Genomic DNA, 22,586 nt, shown 5'->3' with positions numbered 1-22,586 from the left:
GTTTGTTCTGCTGTGAGTTTTTTTTCCCTTGGCTATCCTAAGCAGGCTGTGGGTAGGCATAAAGAAGGTAAAAGGCTGAATTGGTCTACAGTTGGGAGTTTCACTAGGCAGACGCATTATAAGGCAACGAGGGTGAGGAGATTAAAAAGTACAAGGGACAAAGTGGCTAAGATAACTGAGGGAGAGGAAAATAATTCTGGGGGGGCCTTATCAACAGATAGATGGGGGAATAGATGAGAGACTCAAGAAACTTGAGCTTTGTGAGATGAAAAAAGAGATATCAAAGGGGTGGGGCAGTATAAAAATATATTAAAAAAACAGAATTTTAAAGGGTCAGATACAAATAAATGGAAATTCCAGTATTTCCTTCTCAACTCCAATAGCACCTTGTAGATGTCACTCTGGAAACAATCTCTAGAGAGATGGAAAGGAATGTTCCATACAATGGAAAGGCAAAGTAATGTAATTAATAAGGAGGAACTGTCTAATTCAGCTCTGAAATAATAAAATCAAATTTCTGACTCTTCTGAAGCTTCAGACTGGACTTTAGTGAAGATCTACTAAAGTACTGGTTCACAATGAGGTTCCCAAATCCTTGCAACTGCAAAAGAATCTAGGTAATGTCCGTATTAGGCTTAAATATTGAGGTACTAGATGCATTCCTACCCCAGCTAAAGAAAATATCCCTAAGTACAGTATAGGAAGAAAAACAAGCCCCATTTTAAAAATGATGATCAGAAGGTTAAACACTGACATGGCAGAGTTTTTCTCTCCTCAGCAGCAGAAATTGTCCCCTGTATGTTGTACCAAAAAACTACTCACCTGAATAAAATGTGTTGATTTTGGCAAGTTCCTTTTCACAGGTTTGGAAAAATTTTTCTTCAAACTTGGCAAAATATCTCTTTACCGTGTCCTCATCTGTAACTGAAAGCAAGGAAAACAGTATTTAAATATGATGTCCAAAGGCCAATTAAGAAAACTAGGGAAATAAAATTTAAAGGTACTACACTTCCTTATTCTTCAAAATGACAACAATGAACTGTGAACCATATTAAGCAAAGACTAAAGAAAGCAAAGACTAATGTGTTCTTCATAGGAACACAGTCATTTTTTAACTGAATGAGACTAAGTCTTTACTATAATAAATTTATAGTGGTGAAAAAAGTAAGTGTTCTAAAACTTCAGAAGACACTAATGTACAGATGTGATCAAGAAAGATTCAAGGTGTTGGGAGTAGAAATGAATAGGATTTAGCAAGAGTAAATATTTCACGGAATAAAAAAAGGAACAGAAAATGAAGACATTAATATATAATATGATCCTGGAAAAAATGGGTTGATTATTTCTACTATATTAAATTGCTTTCCACTCATTTTCACTTAGCTGCACCAGATACAGAAAAAAAATGTAGACTGATGGTTATAAATTACATATTCTAAGCCTACAGCTGCTGGGTAGGAACATAAGTGAGTTGAGCAAATGGATGATTGTACAAGCATGGTGATAAACGGCAACTGACACCTTCAGGATAAGGAGTGGTATGGATTCTGGCAAGTCAGAGCACATGTCCATCTAATGAGTTGCCGTCCTGTGGTGACAGGGTTAAAGTTGTCACATCTTCCAATTTTCAAGACAAGCCACAAATCTAGATATTTTAAAAACACAGTGTAGACCAATCAATATATGCCTCTGCAGGCTGGATCCACTTTGTGAGTTCTGTTATATAGCTGTCAATTTACTGAATACCATAAGTAAAGATATATGTAGCTTCAGGAACCCCCAAGCCTAAAAGGGTATGTTTCTTGTCCAAGTAAGATCTGCCTGGACTCCAGATGCTAATCACAATTTAGAACTATCCTATTTCTGGATCTCTGGGGCAATCTAAGCTTGAAATGTGTAGAAAAAGTATAGATCATTTTATGTTCCCCAGTTGCTTCAAATCTTAGTGCAATCCCAAAAACCCTTACACACTTCATCTGTCCAGGAATAAGAGAAACAGTATTTCCCTGAGTAATAGCAATACACACATACACATACTAATTCTTTGTACCAGAGATACATTAAAGAAAAACAAAAGCTTAAAATGAAGTTCTAAAAAGCATGTAAAATCTATTCATTTAATTTGAATAACACAAATGTTAAAAAAAATTATCACTACACAAAACCTTGACTTTATTTCTGTATCTACTTCTCTATTTTTTATGCTTTAGAACTTAATAGATAATGCAGGATTCTATTGATTTTGCAGTAAAGAAAGGGAGGCCACTTTAAGTTCCTCATGTAAGCTTCATAATTTAGGTACAATAAAGACTATAGCTGCCCAAGGACACTGTGAATTATTTTTACAAAGCATAAAGCAGGTCAAAGCTTCCTTTTAAGGTGACCTTGAGTTAGAGATGATCCATGGTAACAGATGCTGCTCTTATAATAGCATTTAGCTATAGCTAATTTAAGATACGAGTAATATCTCATTCTACTTTATTACCCATTTTTTTCATTTTTATCTTATTCTTTATTGTATTGTTAGGAAAGAAACCCAAAAGCAAAATATAGGCTTGGTCATATTGACTTTGTTTCCCTATTTATAGAACAAAGTTGTTCACCAAAGCAATTTAAATATAGCTTCTGTTTTAAAAATAATTTTAACATATTAATATTTATATACATGTTGCATATTCAAGATCAAATATTTAAAATATTACTAAGAGGATGCCTGGGTGGCTCAGTTGGTTATGCGTCTGCCTTTGGCTCAGGTCATGATCCCAGGGTCCTGGGACTGAGCCCCACATGGGGCACCCTGCTCAGCGGGAAGCCTGCTTCTTCCTCTCCCTCTGCCCCCCCACCCCGTGCTGCTCGAATGCTCTTTCTCTCTCTACCTCAAATAAACAAAATCTTAAAAATAAAATATTACTAAGAGCATAGAAACAAAAAAAAAATCTAAATAAGCCTCTGAGAAACTAAAACATATAATAAATTTTATGTGTTAAAGCATGAACATTCTACTCATTAATCAATCTCATATGAATTCTTCATTTCCTCAATTAAAGACTGTTTTATCTAAAATATCAGTAGTCTTGGGGAGCCTGGGTGGCTCAGTCGTTAAGTGTCTGCCTTCGGCTCAGGTCATGATCCCAGGGTCCTGGGATCGAGCCCCCTGTCGGGCTCCCTACTCTGTGGGAAGTCTGCTCTTCCCTCTCCCACTCCTCCTGCTTGTGTTCCCTCTCTTGCTGTGTCTTTCTCTTTCAAATAAATAAAATCTTTTTAAAAAATAAAAAAATAAAATAAAATAAAATACCAGTAGTCTCTTATGTAGATTTCTGGTTCACATATAACTTAATAGCCACAAATCAGAAAACAGTAGAGTAAGGTTACAGCAGCACTAAAAAGTAATGGCAAAAAGAGAGAAAAGTGGAAAAAACTATATATAAAAGTAGATCTGCATATACAGGTGCCCCCCATTTTTGAAAATTCAAGTTACACCACGTTGCTTTCACAGAAGACATAACATGAGTACCTGTTTTTGCTAACTAAAAAGAAATCTGTAGAGGATTTCTGCTATTAAAAAAAAAAATAGTTTTCAGCATTTGTTTTGCAGTAAGCCATTACAAAGGAAGCAGGCACCCTGCCCAGTGAGAGTGGCACCACCAAGCTCCTTCCCTGGGAACTGCACTCAGCATCTCACCATCAAGCCGCCACAGCTGTGAACTATGTCTTCGAGCATCTGTGCTTTATCTCAATTTATTTTGTGCATCTGTTAGCAAAGTATGTCCTAAAGGTATCAGAAAAGCCTAAGAAAGGATATTTTTTATTCTAGGAACACTAAAAATTGTTTCTATATAAGTTAATGGTAACTACATCTTCACATCATTTTGGCTTACAAAAGGTTTCAGAAAACACTCTACTTTGGGGGAAACAGGTTCATAGGGATTTAAAGAGTAAGATAAAGGTGCTTCAAATCAATAAGAAAAGAATGGACTATATGAAAAATAGGGCTGAGCCATTCATTTAAATAAACTCCAAATGGAGTTAAAGAAACAATGTTATAAAACACTAGAAAAAAATTAACTCTACGTGGGGAAAGTTTTCCTAAATACTACACAAAACAGGCCATAAAGGAAACAACTGACATTCTCCCAAAATGAAAAATCTCCATTCCACAAGATACCATAAGCAAACTTAAAAGACAAGCAACAGACAGGGAAAACATATCTGCAACATTTAAAATAAAGGATTCACATGCCAAACAGACTTCAAAAATGTCTCACAAATCAGTATTAAAAAGATATTCCACAAGAAAATGGGTAAATTAGAGCAATTCATAGAAAAATGCAAATGGCCAACAAACAAAGGAAAGGATACTCAACATCCCAGATATCAGTTTAATGTGACTTCAAAATAATGAAATATCATTTTTAAACCATCAGATTGAAATAAATTTTAAAATATTATTTCAGCAATGGTAAAGGTAAATGAACTCTCGCTCCCTGTTGGTGGGAATGTAAATACGTAAAGCCATTTAGGAAGGCAATCAGAGAGTAGCCACCGTTCAGTGCATTTAATCCCACACGTAAGAAATATATTCTAAAGGAATTGCTGCACAAAAGGATGTGTGCGCAAGGATGTTCAGGTAACATGGTTTTTAAAAGTCATAAAGGAAACAAAGTAATGTTCAACAAAAGGGAAACAGTTAACCAAATTATAATAACATCATATAACACTATGCAGCCATTTAAAAAAGATACACATACATCCTGGTATGTATGAAAATCCCAAGACACACTGTTGATGAAAAATTTAAATAACAGAATATAGACAGCATGACCTCATTTATGAAAAGATATGTGCATAAATCAATATTCATATGTACATTCATAGAAAGAAGATTGGAAGGATGCATACCAAACTGTTAATTGTGGTTATCTCATTTGAAAGAGGAGTAGGTATGAGAGGGAGTCTCACATTTTGCTATCTACACTTAAAATTGTATTGCTTGAATCCATTACAATAAAATGTATTCACGAATGATGAATTACATTGTATAAAGAGTATTATTAAGTGGTAGAAAAAAAGGAACATGTTGCATCCAAATCTTAAATTATACATAGTAAAACCTAACCAGCATAGCTAGTTGAAAAGAGTTAACTAAGAATTTAGAGGTACACAGGATGATTAAGCCTTTCACTCTGTTATGAGAAGTTGGCAGAATGCTGATTTTACAGAACATCAATTTCTATTATAAGATGCTCCCTATAACTATAACCTATCTGCTGAATAATGTTAGAAATAATGTTAGAAATCAAGAACTCTTAGAGAAACAGAATTTTAGTGTTCAGAAATCAACTAGCCAATTTTCCTTGTTTTACAAGTAAGGAAATACAGGTGGAGAGAGCCTAGATCACATGAGGTTTTCTCCCCCTCCAGTAACAATGTAAGTTTTATAGAAACTCACTATATTTTATTATAAAATAATGAAAATAAAAATTACTATGATGTGTTACTTAAGTGGTAGGGACTGAACTGTGCAACCACCACCTCCCAAAATTTGTATTTTGAATCCCTAATCCCCAATGTCACATGGCCTTTGAGGAGGTAATTAAGATTAAATGTGGTCTTAAGGACAGGGCCTTATTCCAATAGGTCTGGTGTCCTTATAAGAAGAGGAAGAGACATCAGAGATACCCTGACCGGACACTGATGAAAGTCATGTGAAAAACAGCCAGAAAGCCCTGTGCAAGCCTGAAAGCGGGGCCTTACTAGAAAAGCCTGCACCTGACCTTGCATTTCAGTCCTCCAGAACTGTGAGAACAAAAAGTTCTACTGATTAAACCACACAACTATTGTATTCTGTAATGGCAGCCTATGTACACTAATACAATCAATTTAACATGTCCTGAATTCAATAATTAGTCTCAAACGACTAAGCCTACTTCAAAAAAAAGGTAGCATATATAACTGCAAATCTTAGTAAGATGTATCAACAATTATAAGATTAGCATCAACAGGGGGAAAAAAAAAGGCAGACAAAAGGATGAAAAAAAAATCTAGAATTGGTGAAGAATGACTCAGAGAACACTGCTGTAGAGAACCTTTTACTGTGAGTTAAATAAATATTAATTCAGTCAGTTATACGAGAGAGAGAGAGAGAGAGAGAGGGAGAGGGAGAGAGAGAGAGAGAGAATGATGGAGAGAATGAGGGAGAGATTTCTTTGTCATTTCTATTATGGTCAAAATTTTACCTCAAATTTATAGATGACAGAAAATTTCTTTCTCATCTACCCCCCCCAGTTAGTAAGTTAACAGCAATGACTCTAAGAGTACTAATCAGGGTAAAACATCCCTATTGCATAGGAACCACCACCAAGTGCTCTTTACAGCAATTGCCAGGAATATTTCTATTTTTATTTTTTTAAATAAATAAAAATAAAAAAGATTTGATTGAGAGAGAGAGCCAGCACACGTGCACACACTTGAGCAAGGGAAGGGGGAGAGAGAGAGAGAAACTCAAGAAGACTCCCTGCTGAGTGCAGAGCCCAAGGCAGAGCTTGATCTCACCGTCCTGAGATCATGACCTGAACAGAAACCAAGAGTTGAACGCTCAACCAACTGAGCCACCCAGTTGCCCCGGGAATATTTTTATTTTTACAGCAGAAGTGTCATCTTTCACACGTACTCTCTCAAAAACCAATTTCTTAAAACCATTATTAATTTCTTCAAATATATGTTCCATTCAACTTTTTATTACAATTTCAATGTTCTTAATTTCCAGATCTATAAGATACTGAAGGCAGAGATTTTTAGAATTTTTTTAAATCCTATGCCCAACATAATGTCTGATAGACAGTATGTGCTTCAATTATTTTTTTTGAATGGCAAATGTTGAAACAATGTTAATAATTTTTATGAAAAATTATGATGTAAAGTTTTAAAAAAATGAAACTCCCAACAACTGGATATTCATGCACAAAGGAATTAAGTTATACCCAACCTCACACCATATATGAAATTTACCTAAATGGATCAAAGACCTAAATGTAAAAGCTAAAACTATAAAACTCTCAAAAGAAAAGAGGCATAAATCTTCATAACCTTAGATGAGGCAATGGTTTCTTAGATATGGCACAAGAAGCAGAAGGGATGAAAGACGAAGTTTTGATAAATTGGATATTATCAAAATTAAAAAATTTATAACACACACAAAAAATTTGTGTTTAAAAGAGCACTATGAAGAAAGTAAAAGAACCACCACAGAATGGGTTAAAACATTTACAAACCACATACCAGATAAGGTCTAGTATCCAGAATATATAAAGAACTCTTAGCATTCAACACTAAAAAGACAAATAGCCCAATTAGGAAATGGGCAAAGGATCTGAATAACCATTTCTCAAATATGTGTGTATATACACAAATGGCCAATGGCATATAAAAACATTTCAGCATCACCATTCATTAGGGAAATGCAAATCAAAACCACAATTCCACTTCATAACCACTAGGATGGCTATGATTAAAAAAGAGAGACAGACAAACAATAACTGTTGACATGAATGAGAAGAGACTTGAACCCTCATACATTGCTTGTGGGAATGTAAAAATGGTGCAAGCATGTTGGCAGTTCCTCAAAAAATTAAATATAGAGTTACCATATGATTTACCAATTCCACTTCTAGGCATATACCCAAGAGAAATGAAAACATGTTTATACAAAAACTTATACACAAATGTCTATAGCAGCATTATTCTTAACAGCTATAAAGTGAAAACAATCCAAGTGTCTATCAACTGATGAATGGATAAACAAAATATGGCCTATCCATATAATGGAATATTATTCAGCCAAAAGAATGAAGTACCATTACATACTATAGCATGGATAAATGCTGAAAACATTGCATAAAGGGAAAGAACCCAGACACTAAAAACCACACATTCCATTTATATGTAATGTTCAGAACAGACAAATTCACAAAGGCAGAAAGTAGATTAGTAGTTGGCAGGGGTTGGGGGAGGGAGGAATGAGGAGTGATGAAAATGTTGTGGAGTTAGGTAGGGGGGACAGTTGTAGAAATCTGTGAATGTATGAGAAACCATTAAATTATATACCTTTAAAGGGTAAATTTTGTATTATCTGAATTATATCTCAAAAAAATATATTTTAGCTCCAAGTTTAATCATATAATAGAAACACACTGATAAATTAAAACATATTCATTTATTTATTCAACAAATAATTATTGTGCTTATAAGATGCTAGGCTCTGTGCTAAATGATGGGGATATATATATAACGATAAACAAGACAGATGTGGCTCCTGGCCCTTACAGAGTTTGCATTCCAGTGACTGAGGCAGAAAAAACCCACGCAAATAAACAATGAATTATAAACTGAAAAGTGTTGGGAAGGCAACAGGGTATGAGATGGAAGGTAGGTACTGGGATGGACAGCTATCCTTTTGACAGGGTAAGAGATGGTCAGAAAAGACTTCATAGGAGATGACGTTTAATCTGAAACCTGAACCTAAAGCATGAGAAAGAGCAAGGGCAAAATGATTCTCAAGAGTGGGAATAACATACTAGGAAAGGAATTGGGTGCCTGAGGACCTGAAAGGCAGATTACAATGGAACTCACAGCAGGTAGTGAGTGATAGGAGGTAAGATTAAGGAGGTAGTAGGCAAAGGCCATGTTAGAGTCTGAATTTTATTCTAACTGCAATGAAAAATATTGAGTTGTAAGCAGGAGTCTAAAAAGTTGAAAAATTAAAAGTAGAATTAGTTTACTTTCACTAAATGATCATTTAAAATAGCATTTCCCAGGACATCAGGTATGTAGATGAAAAGAAGAATGAGAAGAATTCTAAGGAATTCAAATAAGTTTGGGAAATAGGAGTATAGACACGTCAACTGATCTCTCTTAAGGCAGCAGTTCTCAGCGCGCCTGGGTGGCTCAGTTGGTTAAGTGTCTGACTTCAGCTCATGTCATGATCTCAGGGACGGAGCTCCACAGCAGGCTCCCCACTCAGTGGGGAGTCTGCTTGTCTTTCTGCCCCTCCTCCCCCAACTTGTAGGTTCTCTCTCTCTCTAATAAATACGTAATCTTAAAAAAAAAAAAAGGTAGTAGTTCCCAACTGGGGATGATCTTGCCTCCCAGAGGTTATTGACAATGTCTGGAGACATTTCTGGTTGTCATAACAGGAAGGGTGTTACTGGCATTTAATGGATAGAGGACAAGGATGCTGCTATACATCCTACAAGACCAGGAACATCATCTTCTATCTCCCTGCCTCTCAATAAAGAAAATCTAACAGTCCAAAATGTCAACAGTACCAAGGCTGAAAAACTCTGCTTAAAAGCAAAAGAAGCTTTACTACACCAATATACACTGTTGTTATGCAATGAGAAGGAGATACAGTATATTGTGTTCCCAAACGTATTTTAAGAATACAATCTTTCGTTGGGGTAAAGGGGGAATGGCAGGGGTAAAATGGAAAAGGGGAGGAGAGTATCTAGCAAAATTTCCAAGAACATTATTCTGTGGAACACTGTTTGAGAGGTACTAATTTTAGTGTCAACACCACCACCTCTTTGCATTTTTATATTCCATATCCAATATATTCTATGACTTCTTAGCTTCTCAAAAAACTACTCATAAATGAAAGAGCTGATGAATAAAAATTAACATGTGACTGGGTTCCATCAAATATAGGAAGAATATTTAGCACTACTGATTTCATGTTTTTAAGGAAAAAAAAGGTGTTTTTTTTAAGTGTGATTTACAAATTAGGAATAAATAACTTGAAATTCTATTTTTTCTCAAATGCTATTTCATCAACAGATGGGTGAATTATATAAAGCATATGGCTAAGAAGATTTCAAAAGTAAAAATGTTACTCTAAAATCACTGGTGTAGTAGAAATAGAACTAACTGGGAGTCATTCATTCAACAAGTATTAAGTCCCTTCTATATACCAGGCAATGGGGCAGACAATAGGAATACAATGATAAGCAAAATACATGTAAACTCCGCCCTAAGAGATTATACTCTACCTGAGGAAACAGACTTTAATCAAATCATCACATAAATATATAAAATGTAATACGGGTTTTGAAGAAAATGTAAACATGAGAAAAAATAGCAATGGGACCTATCTAGTCTGCAAGAACTTGGGGAAAGGGAGGTGTGGGATTTTCTTAGATGAAATCTGAAGGATAAGTAGGCATTTTGATAGAGGATAAGTACTCTAAGTATATATGTAAAAACAGCATATAGATGCTGTAGAAATGGGCATGTACATTTGAGAAGCTAAAGAGGTGTGTGTGATTGGAATCCAGGGAGCAAGGAAGACAAAGACGGTGGTTAAAGCCAAACAGGCAAGCAGGTCAGTTAGGGCTTTCCAGGATAAAGGACTAGCCTTTTCCCTATAACCAAGGTTACATCTTTGAAGGATTTTAAGCAGAGGAATAATTGTGATCAGATATGCTTTGTAAATGAAGGGATGTGGGGAGACCACTCAGATGTAGTAGAGTAGATATCAACTGAGAGGTCACGATAGCCTTAACTAGGGTGAGGACACTAGAGATAAGTGGAGAAATTCAAGAGACAGTCTAGAGGTAAAATCAATAGGTTTTAGTGACAGGTTGGATATGGTTCTATTGTCAATTTACCTGTATTAGCTTGAGTAAGTGACCCTCTGGCTCTGGTTTTCTCTTTGACAAAGGAGAGCACATCACTGAGCAATCTCTAAGGCTCCCACAGCTCCAAATTTCCTATTCCTTAATTAAAGCTGCTAATTTCTGCAAAATCCAACTAGGCTAAGGTGGTCCTAAACAAAATTTTCTGATCTATTTTGAGGTTTCACCATACAAGGTTTAAATGTGCTTTTAAAATACTTGTGGTAAGGGGCGCCTGGGTGGCTCAGTCGTTAAGCATCTGCCTTCGGCTCAGGTCATGATCCCAGGGTCCTGGGATTGAACCCCACATTGGGCTCCCTGCTTGCCGGGAAGCCTGCTTCTCCCTCTCCCACTCCCCCTGCTTGTGTTCCCTCTCTTGCTGTCTCTGTCAAATAAATAAAATCTTGAAAAAAATAAAATAAAATACTTGTGGTAAAACAACAAAAAATTCTTTTAATTCAAATACTGACACATAACTGAGATGAAATCAATCTCATGGCACTAGCTCTGATAACAATCAAGACTATTTATCCCCCAATGAATATTTATACCTACTGTCTACTAGTCAAAAAATGACAATAAATGAAATAATGATAAATAATTCTACGATGAGCATAATTCAGTAGCAAAGCAAGTATATACCAGTGTTTTCAAATGTTTTTTGCCCTTTAACCTCTAAATATTTTTTTGGAAAACTGTCTTACATGTATTTGTTATGAGAAAAGATTTTGTACACATTTTAATAGTTTGAATGTAATTTCTGGGACTACAAGATGGTGGAAGACTAGGAGACCTTAATTTCATCTGCTCCCAGGAATTCAGGAAGATAGCTATCAAATCATTCTGAACACCTGCAAACTCAACCAGAGATCTATGAAAAAATAGCTACAACTCTACAAATAGAAAAGTGACCACTCTCTTTCTGCAAGGTAGGAGGTGTGGAGAAGTGAATCTGAGGTAATATATGGGAAGATAAACCAGGGGGAGAGAGAGCCTCAATAAGCTGGCTACCAGCAAATGATATAGCAGCAGAGCACAAAATTGGAACTTTTTAGAAGTCTGCTCCAGTGAGGGACATCACTCAGGTGGCTAAGCAGGGGTGGAACCTTAGCTGGGACAGTGTGGTCTCAGGATCCTCCAGGTCACAGGAAGATGGGGGGTGGTGAGTGCAGAAGATGGGGTGCCTGAGTGCAGAAGAGCTCCCAGGCAACAGAGTTGAGAAGCCGGCTGCAAACAGTGAGCCCAGGAGTGGGCTCTCAGGGGTTGCAATAAACAATGAACCGTGACACAGTTGGGCCCCTGCTCTTGGAGGGGCAGAAGTGGCGAGAACCCCCCACTCCTGGGAGGAGTGGTGTGGGAGTGGGCCAGAGGAGCCTGCAGGGTTTGGAGTTACCAAACAGGGTCATGTGCCTGAGACACCTGGTCACAGGCCGGGTGACCACCAAGTGCAGCCAGAGATGAGGGAGACAGCAGTGATTGAATGCTTTTCTCTAAGGGCTCACTGAGGACTGGGGACGAAGCTTTCAGCTATGGGCCAGAGATTGGGAATACACCATTTTCATTCTCATCCTCTAAAGCTGCACAGAAAGCCTTCAGGGAACAAAAGACACAGATAGCAAACTGGAGCAGATTACTTAGCCTGCCGCTGGCAAGGGCTGTACCATTCTGCCAGGGGCAAATATACTTGAGAATCAATGCAACACGCCCCACCCCCAGAAGATCAGCAAGAACATCCAGCCAAGACCAAGTTTACCCATCAATGAGAAGCGGAAAACCCCAGCACTAGGGGAATTCAGCACATAGAATTCATGGCTTTTTTCCCATGATTCTTTAGTCTTTCACCTTTAATTTAAAATTCTTTTTCTTTCCTTTTTCAACCAATCTCTTATTTTATCAACTTTTTAAAAATCTTTTTTAAATTTTATTTTTAGACTTATATTGATTCCCTTCATTAATATTTAAACTTATTTTTGTACATATATGTTTTTCTTTCTTTACAATTTTGGAATACAGTTTCTTCTAAAAGACCGAAATACACCCAAAATATCTAGTGTATGGCTCTGTTCTATTTACCGGTTTGATCATTATTTTTTGGTTGTTGTTTTTTTTCTTCTTCCTTTTTTTGTTGTTTGGATGGTTTTTGGTTTGGTTAAAGTCTTTTTAAATTTTCATATTTACAATTACATTCTATGCTTTCAATGTATTTAATTTTATTTTTGTATATATAACTTTTTCTTCATAATTTTGAGATGAAGTTTCTTCTAACAAACTGACCAAAAGACACTCAGAAGATAGTGTACTGCTCTGTTGTGTTCACCTAGTCTGTTTACATCCCTTCCTTTTTTTTTTGATATTGGGGTTTTTTTCTCTATTGTTTTTCCTTGTCTTATAATTTCCCTTTTTCAAGTTACATTCTATTCTTTCATTGTATTTAATTTTATTTTTGTACATATGTGTTTTTTTTTCTTTTACAATACTGGGGTCCAGTTTTCTTAAAAAAGACCAAAAACACACAGAATCCAGGATACTGCTCTATTCTGTTCACCTGTGTGATTATATTCTCTCTTTTTTTTCCGGTTTCAGTTCTCTTCCGATTTGTTTAGTGTCTATTTCCCTGGGGTCGTTGCTACCATTGTAGTATTTGGATCTCCCCTTCATCTATTTTTCTCTGGAGAGAATGACAACATAGAAAAATTCAATTCAAAAAAGAGAACAAGAGGCAGTACAGACTGCCACGGACCTAATCAGAATGGACATAAGTAAGATGTCGGAACTAGAGTTCAGAATAATGATTATAAAGACTAGCTGGGCTTAAAAAAAGCATAGAAGACACTAGAGAATCTCTTTCTGGAAGAATAAAAGAACTAAAATATAATCATCAAGTCTAAATAAAAAAGGCTACTAATGAGGTGCAATAAATTATGGAGACTCTAATTGCTAGGATAAATGAGGCAAAAGACAGATTAGTGATATAGAAGACAAAATGATGGAAAATAGAGAAGTTGAAAAAAAGATCAACAACTACTGGATCACGAGGGGAGAATTGGAGAAATAAGTGATACACCATAAAGTGAAACAAATATTAGAATAATGGGGACCCCAGAAAAAAAGAAAGAGAGAGAGAGGCAGAAGGTAGATTGGAACAAATTACAGTGGAGAACTTCCCTAATTTGGGGAAGGAAACAGGCATCAAAATCCAGAAGGCACAGAGAACCCCCCCTCAGAATCAATAAAAATAGGTCAACACCCCACCACATAATAGTGAAACTTGCAAATCTCAGAGACAAAGAGAAAATCCTGAAAGCAGCTCAGGACAAGAGGTCCTTAACCTACAACAGTAGAAACATTAGACTGGCAGTAGACCTACACACAGAGACCTGGCAGGCCAGAGAGGACTGGCATGATATATTCAGGGTGCTAAATGAGAAAAATATGCAGCCAAGAATACTTTATCCAGCTAGGATGTCATTCAAAATAGAAGTGATAAAAAGGACAAACAGAAACTAAAAGATTTTTTGATCACTAAACCAGCCCTGCAAGAAATATTAAAGGGGATCCTTTAAGTGAAGAGAGAGCCCAAAAGACAGACAGACCAGAAAGGAACAGAGACAATATAAAGTAACGGTGACTTTACAAGTAGGACAATGGCACTAAATTCCTATCTTTCAATAGTTACTCTGAATGTAAATGGGCTAAATGCCCCAATCAAAAGACACAGGGTATCAGATCGGATAAAAAAGCAAGACTCATCGATATGCTGTCTGCAAGAGACTCATTTTAGACCCAAAGACACCTGAAGATTGAAAGTGAGGGGGTGGAAAACCATGTATCATGCTAATGGACATCAAAGGAAAGCTGGGGTAGCAATCCTTTGATCAGACAAATTAGATTTTAAGCCAAAGACTGTAATAAGAGATGAGGAAGGACACTATATCAAAATTAAAGGGTCTATCCAACAAGAAGATCTAACAATTATAAATATTTATGCCTCTAACATGGGAGCAGCCAATCTATAAGCCAATTAATAACAAAATTAAAGAAACACATTGATAATAATACAATTATAGTAGGGGACTTCAACACCCAATTCACTGCAACAGACAAATCATCTAACCCAAAGATCAACAAGGAAATAAGGGCTTTGAATGACACACTGGACCAGATGGACTTCACAGATATATTCAGAACATTCCATCCTAAAGCAATAGAATACACATCCTTCTCAAGTGAACAGGGAACATTCTCCAGAATAGATCACATACTGGTGACAAATTAGGTCTCAACTGGTACCAAAAGACTGGGGTTATTCCTAGCATATTTTCAGACCACATTGTTTTGAAACTTCAACTCAGTCATAAGAGGAAATTTGGAAAGAACTCAAATACATGGAGGCTAAAAAGCATCCTACTATAAAGAATGAATGGGTCAACCAGGAAATTAAAGAATTTTAGAAAATTCATGGAAACAAATGAAAATGAAATCACAACTTCTCAAAACCTTTGGGATGCAGTAAAGGTGGTCCTTAGAGGGAAGGATATAGCAATACAAGCCTTTCCCAAGAAACAAGAAAGGTCTCAAATACACAACCTAACCTTATACCTAAAGGAACTGGAGAAAGAACAGCAAATAAAGTCTAAATCCAGCAGGAGAAGAGAATTAATAAGGATTAGAGCAGAAATCAATGAAACAGAAACCAAAAGAACCTTAGAACAGATCAACAAACCTGGAGCTGGTTCTCTGAAAGAATTAATAAGATTGATAAACCCAAGCCCAGACTATCAAAAAGAAAAATGGGAAAGGACCCAAATAAGTAAAGTCATGAATGAAAGAAGAGAGAATGCAAGCTGCTGCAGCCACTCTAGAAAACAGTATGGCGGTTCCTCAAAAAGTTGAAAATAGAGCTACGACCCAGCAACTGCACTATCTACCCCAGAGATACAAATGTAGTGATCCAAAAGGGCACTTGCACCCCAATGTCTATAGCAGCAATGTCTACCATAGCCAAACTATGGAAGAGCCCAGATGTCCTTCGACAGATGGATAAAGAAGATGTGGTGTGTGTATGTGTGTGTATATATATAACAATGGAGTATTACTCAGCCATCAAAAACAATGAAATCTTGCTATTTGTAATGATGTGGATGGAACTAGAGGGTATTATGCTAAGCGAAGTAAGTCAATCAGAGAAAGATAATTATCATATGATCTCACTCATATGTGGAATTTAAGAAACAAAACAAGATCATCAGGCAACAGAGGGAAAATAAGACGGAATCAGAGAGGGAGAAAAAGCATAAGAGACTCTTTATTATAGGAAACAAACTGAGGGTTGTTGGAGGGGAGGGAGGGTGGGGGGATGAGGCAACTGGATGATGGACATTAAGGAGGGCATGTGATGTAATAACCACTGGGCATTATATAAGACTGATGAATCACAGACCTGTACCTCTGAAAACAATAATATATTATATATTAATTAAAAATAATAATAAATGTAATTTCTGGTGCTTTTTAATTAATTTGTATTTTAAAATAAAATGACATTGTTTTAAATGTGGCTATTAGAATTTAAATGCCATAGCAGTATGATAACTACCATCATTCATTATTGAACATATACACAAGCTCTTCTCTAACAGTTGGAAATTTTATTTCATTTTGGTTTTCTATTTTGTTTTCTTGAATTTGTATTTCCACTCTACTTATATTACAGAATTTATTCTAATATATTTTTAGGTTTGAACATCATTTATGGATTTTCCTGTCGTACTTCCTAGCCATTTAAAGTATATAAATTAAAATTTAAATACAAAAGCTTTCCTTACCATAAAGCTGTAAATATTAAAATTTCTTCTGCATTGGGTTATCATTTCAATTACTGAAATACAGTATATCAACACAACATAAATATGTAATAAACTTTGATAAATATTACACATAAAAAGCAAAATGCTATTGAGAATTTGAAAATAAATTTAATTTTTTAATTTAAATAAATGGAGTTTTTTCTCCCAGTTAGCTCATATACCCCCTGATAAATGTTACATTATTGCTGGAATGATGGACATCACATTTGGTAGAATATTATGAATATTGTAGAAAGACAATTAAGAAGCACTGATATCACTATTTTTCATCTTATAGATTTAAGCGCTAAGAAATCCTTTTCACATAAATAAACAGATCAGAATGAAAGTCTGTTGTAGTAATGTCAATTTTCTGAATTCCTTCCATGTGTTTTCCAAAATCTGCATATGTATCTGTTGTTAAAATTGCTTTTAATATATATAAGCTGACAATTAAGTCTTCCTTCAATTCACTGAAAATAAACAAAACAATTTGATTTCAAAAGGATTTGTTATCCTCTTAATTAAACTTAACTTTCTCAGTGTCTATACCAACAATTTGAGTATTTCAGACTATCTCTTTTGAGGTTATGCAGGTAAAGCACTGTAACAAAAATCTGATTTGGCAAAATACCAAGCTTTCTTTTGTAAAATCAGAGAATGGCTATTTGAAACGGAACTGCATGCATGACTACTGGCAATGACTAAGGTAAATAAATTTCAGGATTTAGTAAAAGTGAAGAACTGGAAATGGATTACCTTAAAGGACAATAAATAAAGGACTTTTTCCTAGCACTGTTCTTTATTGAATCGACATGACAAAAAATACTAATTTGTACACAGATATTTTCAAGAGAATTATTTATTCTTTACTGAAGGATTTACATTTGCTAATTCTGATAGCCTAATTACATCATGTAATTGGAAAGTGAATGCCATTATTTGAAGTCACTTAATTAAATTTATCTACCTAAATCCACCTTTACCTGAATTATTACCAATCACAGTTCTTTTTCACTTCTGTAAAGCAACAGGTCATATATATTAAGACTGGAGTTATTAGGGGCACCTGGGTGGCTTAGTAGGTTAAGGGACTGCCTTTAGCTCTGGGAGTCCTGGGATGAAGCCTTGCATTGGGCTCCCTGCTCAGCAGGGGAGCCTGCTTCTCCCCCTCCCCCCTGCTCATGCTCTCTCTCTCCTTCAAATAAATAAATAAAATCTTAAAAAAAACAAACAAACTGGAGTTATTACAAACAAAGCATATAGAAAATACCTGAGGACCCAAGATTAATAGTATTAGTTTAACTGAGTTTTCAGTCTTTTTTTTGGCAAAGAGGAATATAAGAATGAACCATAAGAAGTAAAACCACTCTGGTTACTTATTCCAGAAATAAAGCTTTCAAAGAACTACAGTTATGCAACTACCCCGTTTCTCTCTAATGTGCCAGGCACCTAGCTAAAGATAGAATGCATTTATGATGAATATAACATCAATATTCCAATCAGATATAAAATGCAAGAAAGCACAGGTTTCTAACAAAAAAAAGTATTGAAAAATTAAGGTATGTTTTACTCTTTGTTAATTCATTAAGATCCATAAACTACATCTTTTTTGAAAAATTTCCCCAATATTCCCAATTTTATTGATGTCATAGCAACATACCAACCAAAAAAAGTAAAATTTGAGTTCTTAGCTCAAATTCCCTCAACGCCAGGGTTTTATATGCTTCCCTCCCCCTCTATATTCTGGGACTATTCAGTATTCTTCAAATTAGGGCAGAAAAGCCACCACCGATGAAAAGACTCTTACAATGATTAACAGAAAATTAACAAAATGCATCCCAGAATCATACTGAAAAAGATGAGCGCAAAGGAAAAGTATAAAACAATGAAATTAAGGAAATGAAAACTGCCTACTAAAATGCAATTTTTAAAACCACTTAGTGATTTTATATATTTAAAAAGAAGATTTGGACAGGTGGTAAAGTTCCTATTTTCTTGAGGAAAAAAGAACACATTTAACCCAATTGAAAAAAAACTTAGCTAATTTCTTATCCCAAAATCACAGTTTGGGCTCATCTAGACATATAGACAAATTTACTATCTAAGCAACTTAAGCCTACTTTCTAGCTGCATCTCTCTTAAAACAAAACATGGGTTGGAGGTTTAGTCCAAGATGGTGACAAAGAAGGCTCACGAATTCACCTCTTCCCACAGGTACACTGAATCTACAGCTACTTAGAGAATAATTTCCCTCTGCAAAAAAAATCCAGAAACTAGCTTAGTGACTTTTACATATCAGGTGAGTGAGAAAATGCCCACATCATCCTTACTAAAATGATTGGGAAATACTGGGACACGCTCTTGCCATGAGCCCCAACCCCCTAGCAAAGTGCCAGACAATCGAAAGGGAACTCCCAATTTGCAGTTTCTTGCAGAGTAGAGAGGGGGTTGATCCTCACATCTAAGGGAGAAAACAGACAGAAACACAGTAACAGTAGGGGACTTCAGTAACCAGTTTCAACAATGCACAGAAAATCCAGTCAGAATATTAGTAAGCAAGCACTGGACTTAAACTATAAGTTAGACCAGATGAGCCTAAAAGGCATTTACAGAACATTCCATCTACCAATAGCAGAATATACATTCTTCTCAAGCACACATGGAACATTCTCCAGGATAAATCATATGTTAGATCAATAAACAAATCTGAATAAATTTAAGAGACTGAAATCATATCAAGCATCTTTTCCAACCACAATGGTATGAACCTACAAACTCTATGTCTCAACCTGTATCGGTATCCTGAACTATATTCACTTTCCTGAATCAGTCGTACTTTTCTTACCTCTGAATCTTAAGGCCAGCTGGTCTGTCTGAACATTTTCTCCCTAAGTATGCCAAACCTATCTCTTACCTGAATCCCAACATTCATATTCACATTATCTCCGTTGTTCCCTGACACTTACCCTCTTAAATAACCCTTCTGAGAAACATTACTAACCATAACAACCCTGAGCATACTTAACACATTAAATTATTGACTGTAAGTAGTCTGTATCTCTTAGGACAAGGAGTATCAGGTAAATTCAGGCACAGAACAGAAGAAGGGTACTAGGGAACTGTGCCTTGGGGAGCTAAAAACAAAGAAAAGCTACAATGAACTTCATGTGCTGGAGTGGAATCAGAGATACCAGTGTGAATTCACAGTTGTTAAATATATGTAAATAAGCAAACATACAAATAGATATGTATATATGCAAGAGTTAACACACACACACAGTCAGAATGTAGGAAAAATGATACTCTAACAATGAGCACATCTACCCTTAGATATTGTTTTCTAAATACCATTCTCCGATAAAAGCAGTCAGGGCTCTTAGGAAAAGAGGCTGATTCCAGGGCTGGTGCAGAGAAAATACAAGATGAACCTGGAATATCTTGTGATACCAGAAAATAAATTCTCATAAAAGGATGGGGGCATGTCAAAATGACACAAGAGCCAGCCTGAAGAAGTTCCAAAAGTTCAAAGCAATAAAATAAATGATAGTACTGTATTATAATCCACAGAATCAAAAATCTATCCACAGGTCCATACTGATATAACTAAATAACTGAATAAGTAAATAAATATGGGGAAAAGGACAGTTCTCCCTTACAGAAGAATTCTAATTAATAAAAGTAGAAGGAATGAGAGGAATGCAAAATCACCATTAGGCAAACCACCACAGTATTGAACTGATGCAGGTAAGATAAACCTGTGGATGCTTAAATCAGTGGGCAAAAGTTTGAGGAGTAGTAAGATATTTATCAATACAAAAGGGAAAGTAGTTAAGTTCGCAGTGCAGAATCTACGCCCTCATTTAAGCAAGTAATCAAGGTAAATTTCACCAAGAAAATAAGACATATCAACATATATACCCCCTGAAATAATGCACTGTGAGGGGCACATCATTTCTATGGTATTCTTGACAAAAGGGCATAACCTGAATCCACTGATGAAAAAACATCAGACAAAAATAAACTTAGAGATATTATACAAAATAACTCATCAAAGTCTAGTATTCATCAAGTATCAAAGTCATAAGTAAGGAACTGTCACAGAACGAAGAATAAACAGACAAACAACTCAATGCACTGTGGGATCCTATATTGGATCCTTGTACAGAAAAAGACATGAGGAGAAAATCTGGTAGAATTCTAATTAGGCTTATGGTTTAGTGAATAGTATTGTATGAACTTGTTAGGTTCCTGGTTTTGATAACTGTGTCATGGTTAAGCAAGCTGTCAACATTGGGGAAAACTGGGTGAAGAATATACATAAATTGTACTATTCTTGCAACTTTTTAAGATTTTATTTATTTATTTGGGGGGGAGAGAGAACGAGAGAGCACAGGAGTGGCAGATGGGGTGGGGGAGGGGCAAAAGGAGAGGAACAACCACACTCCCCGCTGAGCACGGAGCCTAACATGGGGCTTGATCCCAGGTCCCTGAGATCATGACCTCAGCTGAAGTCAGACACTAAACTGAGTGAATCACCGAGGCACCCCATTCTTGCATCTTTTAACTTTAAAATTATTTCAAAATAAAAAAGATTAAATTGTCTAGGGTTTAAAGGCAAACAAATTAAAACATAAGAAACAATTCAGAGACAAGAGAATGATTTAATTGTAATATCATTTCCCATGCTACTTAATTTAGGGAAGTCTAATAACAAATCTTAAATATCAATGTTACATATTCAACAGCAAATATTTTTTAAATGCCTACTACGTGCCAGGCACTTGTGCTGTTTATTGACTAGGAATGCAGTGATCAAGAATGCTAACAACAACAACAAAAAAAAACAAGAAGATAGCAGGAGGGGAAGAATGAAGGGGGGGAAATCGGAGGGGGAGACAAACCATGAGAGACGATGGACTCTGAGAAACAAACTGAGGGTTCTAGAGGGGAGAGGGGTGGGGGGATGGGTTAGCCTGGTGATGGGTATTAAAGAGGGCACGTTCTGCATGGAGCACTGGGTGTTATGCACAAACAATGAATCATGGAACACTACATCAAAAACTAATGATGTAATGTATGGTGATTAACATAACAACAAAAAATTTAAAAAAAAGAATGCTAACAGTCACTGCTATTTGAGAGAAAACAGATCACTAAAAAGTAATTGTAAGAGCAATGTAGGTAACAAAAAAGAAAGCACAGGATGCTAGAACATGACAACAGGAACTAAGTCAGTGTAAAAGTGGTCAAGCAAGTCTTCCTGATGAAATGACACAAATTGAGATATCAAGAAAGAACTGAGGGATATGGGGCAGGAAGAAGTGTGTGAGTGTTGAGAACATGGCTTACTTGAGAAAAATATCTAGTACTGCCAGACCATACCAAGTGAAAGTAATCTAAAATGAAGCTAAAGAGAGGCAGGGGGGCAGATGAAGGGACTATATAAGATTCGTAAAAGATAGTAAGCAGAGGAATAATATGACCTGATGCACTTTTACCAAGATTATTTTGACTTGAGGATGAAGAGACTAAAACTTCCATTTCTGGAAAAAAAGCGGATTAGATATGCTGAGGAACCCTCATGGTACAGCACACCTAAAAATACTGGATAAAACTGAAAAACCATCTCTTTAAATGCATAGCTAAGAAAAAAGAAGCATTTTAAGAGGTCAAAAACCTGGAAAAAACACAAATTCAAGAAAGAACTGAGCAAAGCAAAAGGCTACACCAAGGACATGTGCAAACATGCTAATTAAGTAATGTACTATGAAAATTAAACAGTATTTACATATAAACATAGTAGTAAGTTCAAAACCAAAATAATTAAAGGAAAGAATACTGAATTAAAAAAACAACACATATAGATGTCCTTCATCACAGATAATTTGAAAGACCTATTCTAAAAGTAATTGCACAGGCCCTACTGCAGGGAGCACCAAAGTTTACCTGGTTTTTTCTTTGCAGTTGATCTGATTATTGTTTTTTTTTTTTAAGATTTTATTTATTTATTTGACAGAGAGCGACACAGTGAGAGAGGGAACACAAGCAGGGGGAGTGGGAGAGGGAGAAG

The 22,586-nt window shown here is 35.9% G+C and overlaps 1 protein-coding gene across 1 annotated transcript in view; it reads right to left on the bottom strand.

Moving 5' to 3' along the window:
- The window catches only part of XPR1 (xenotropic and polytropic retrovirus receptor 1), a 250,678-nt gene that overhangs the window by 99,636 nt on the left and 128,456 nt on the right, over positions 1-22,586 (bottom strand). The window contains exon 3 of the mRNA XM_027610878.2: positions 823-924. Within this exon, the coding sequence (XP_027466679.1) occupies positions 823-924 (102 nt within the window). The remainder of the gene's footprint in view (positions 1-822; positions 925-22,586) is intronic.

This window comes from Zalophus californianus, chromosome 10, assembly GCF_009762305.2.
Source record: "Zalophus californianus isolate mZalCal1 chromosome 10, mZalCal1.pri.v2, whole genome shotgun sequence".
Taxonomy (NCBI): domain Eukaryota; kingdom Metazoa; phylum Chordata; class Mammalia; order Carnivora; family Otariidae; genus Zalophus; species Zalophus californianus.
The sequence above is the reverse complement of the archived record's forward strand: the minus strand, read 5'-3'. Positions and strand labels throughout refer to the sequence as shown.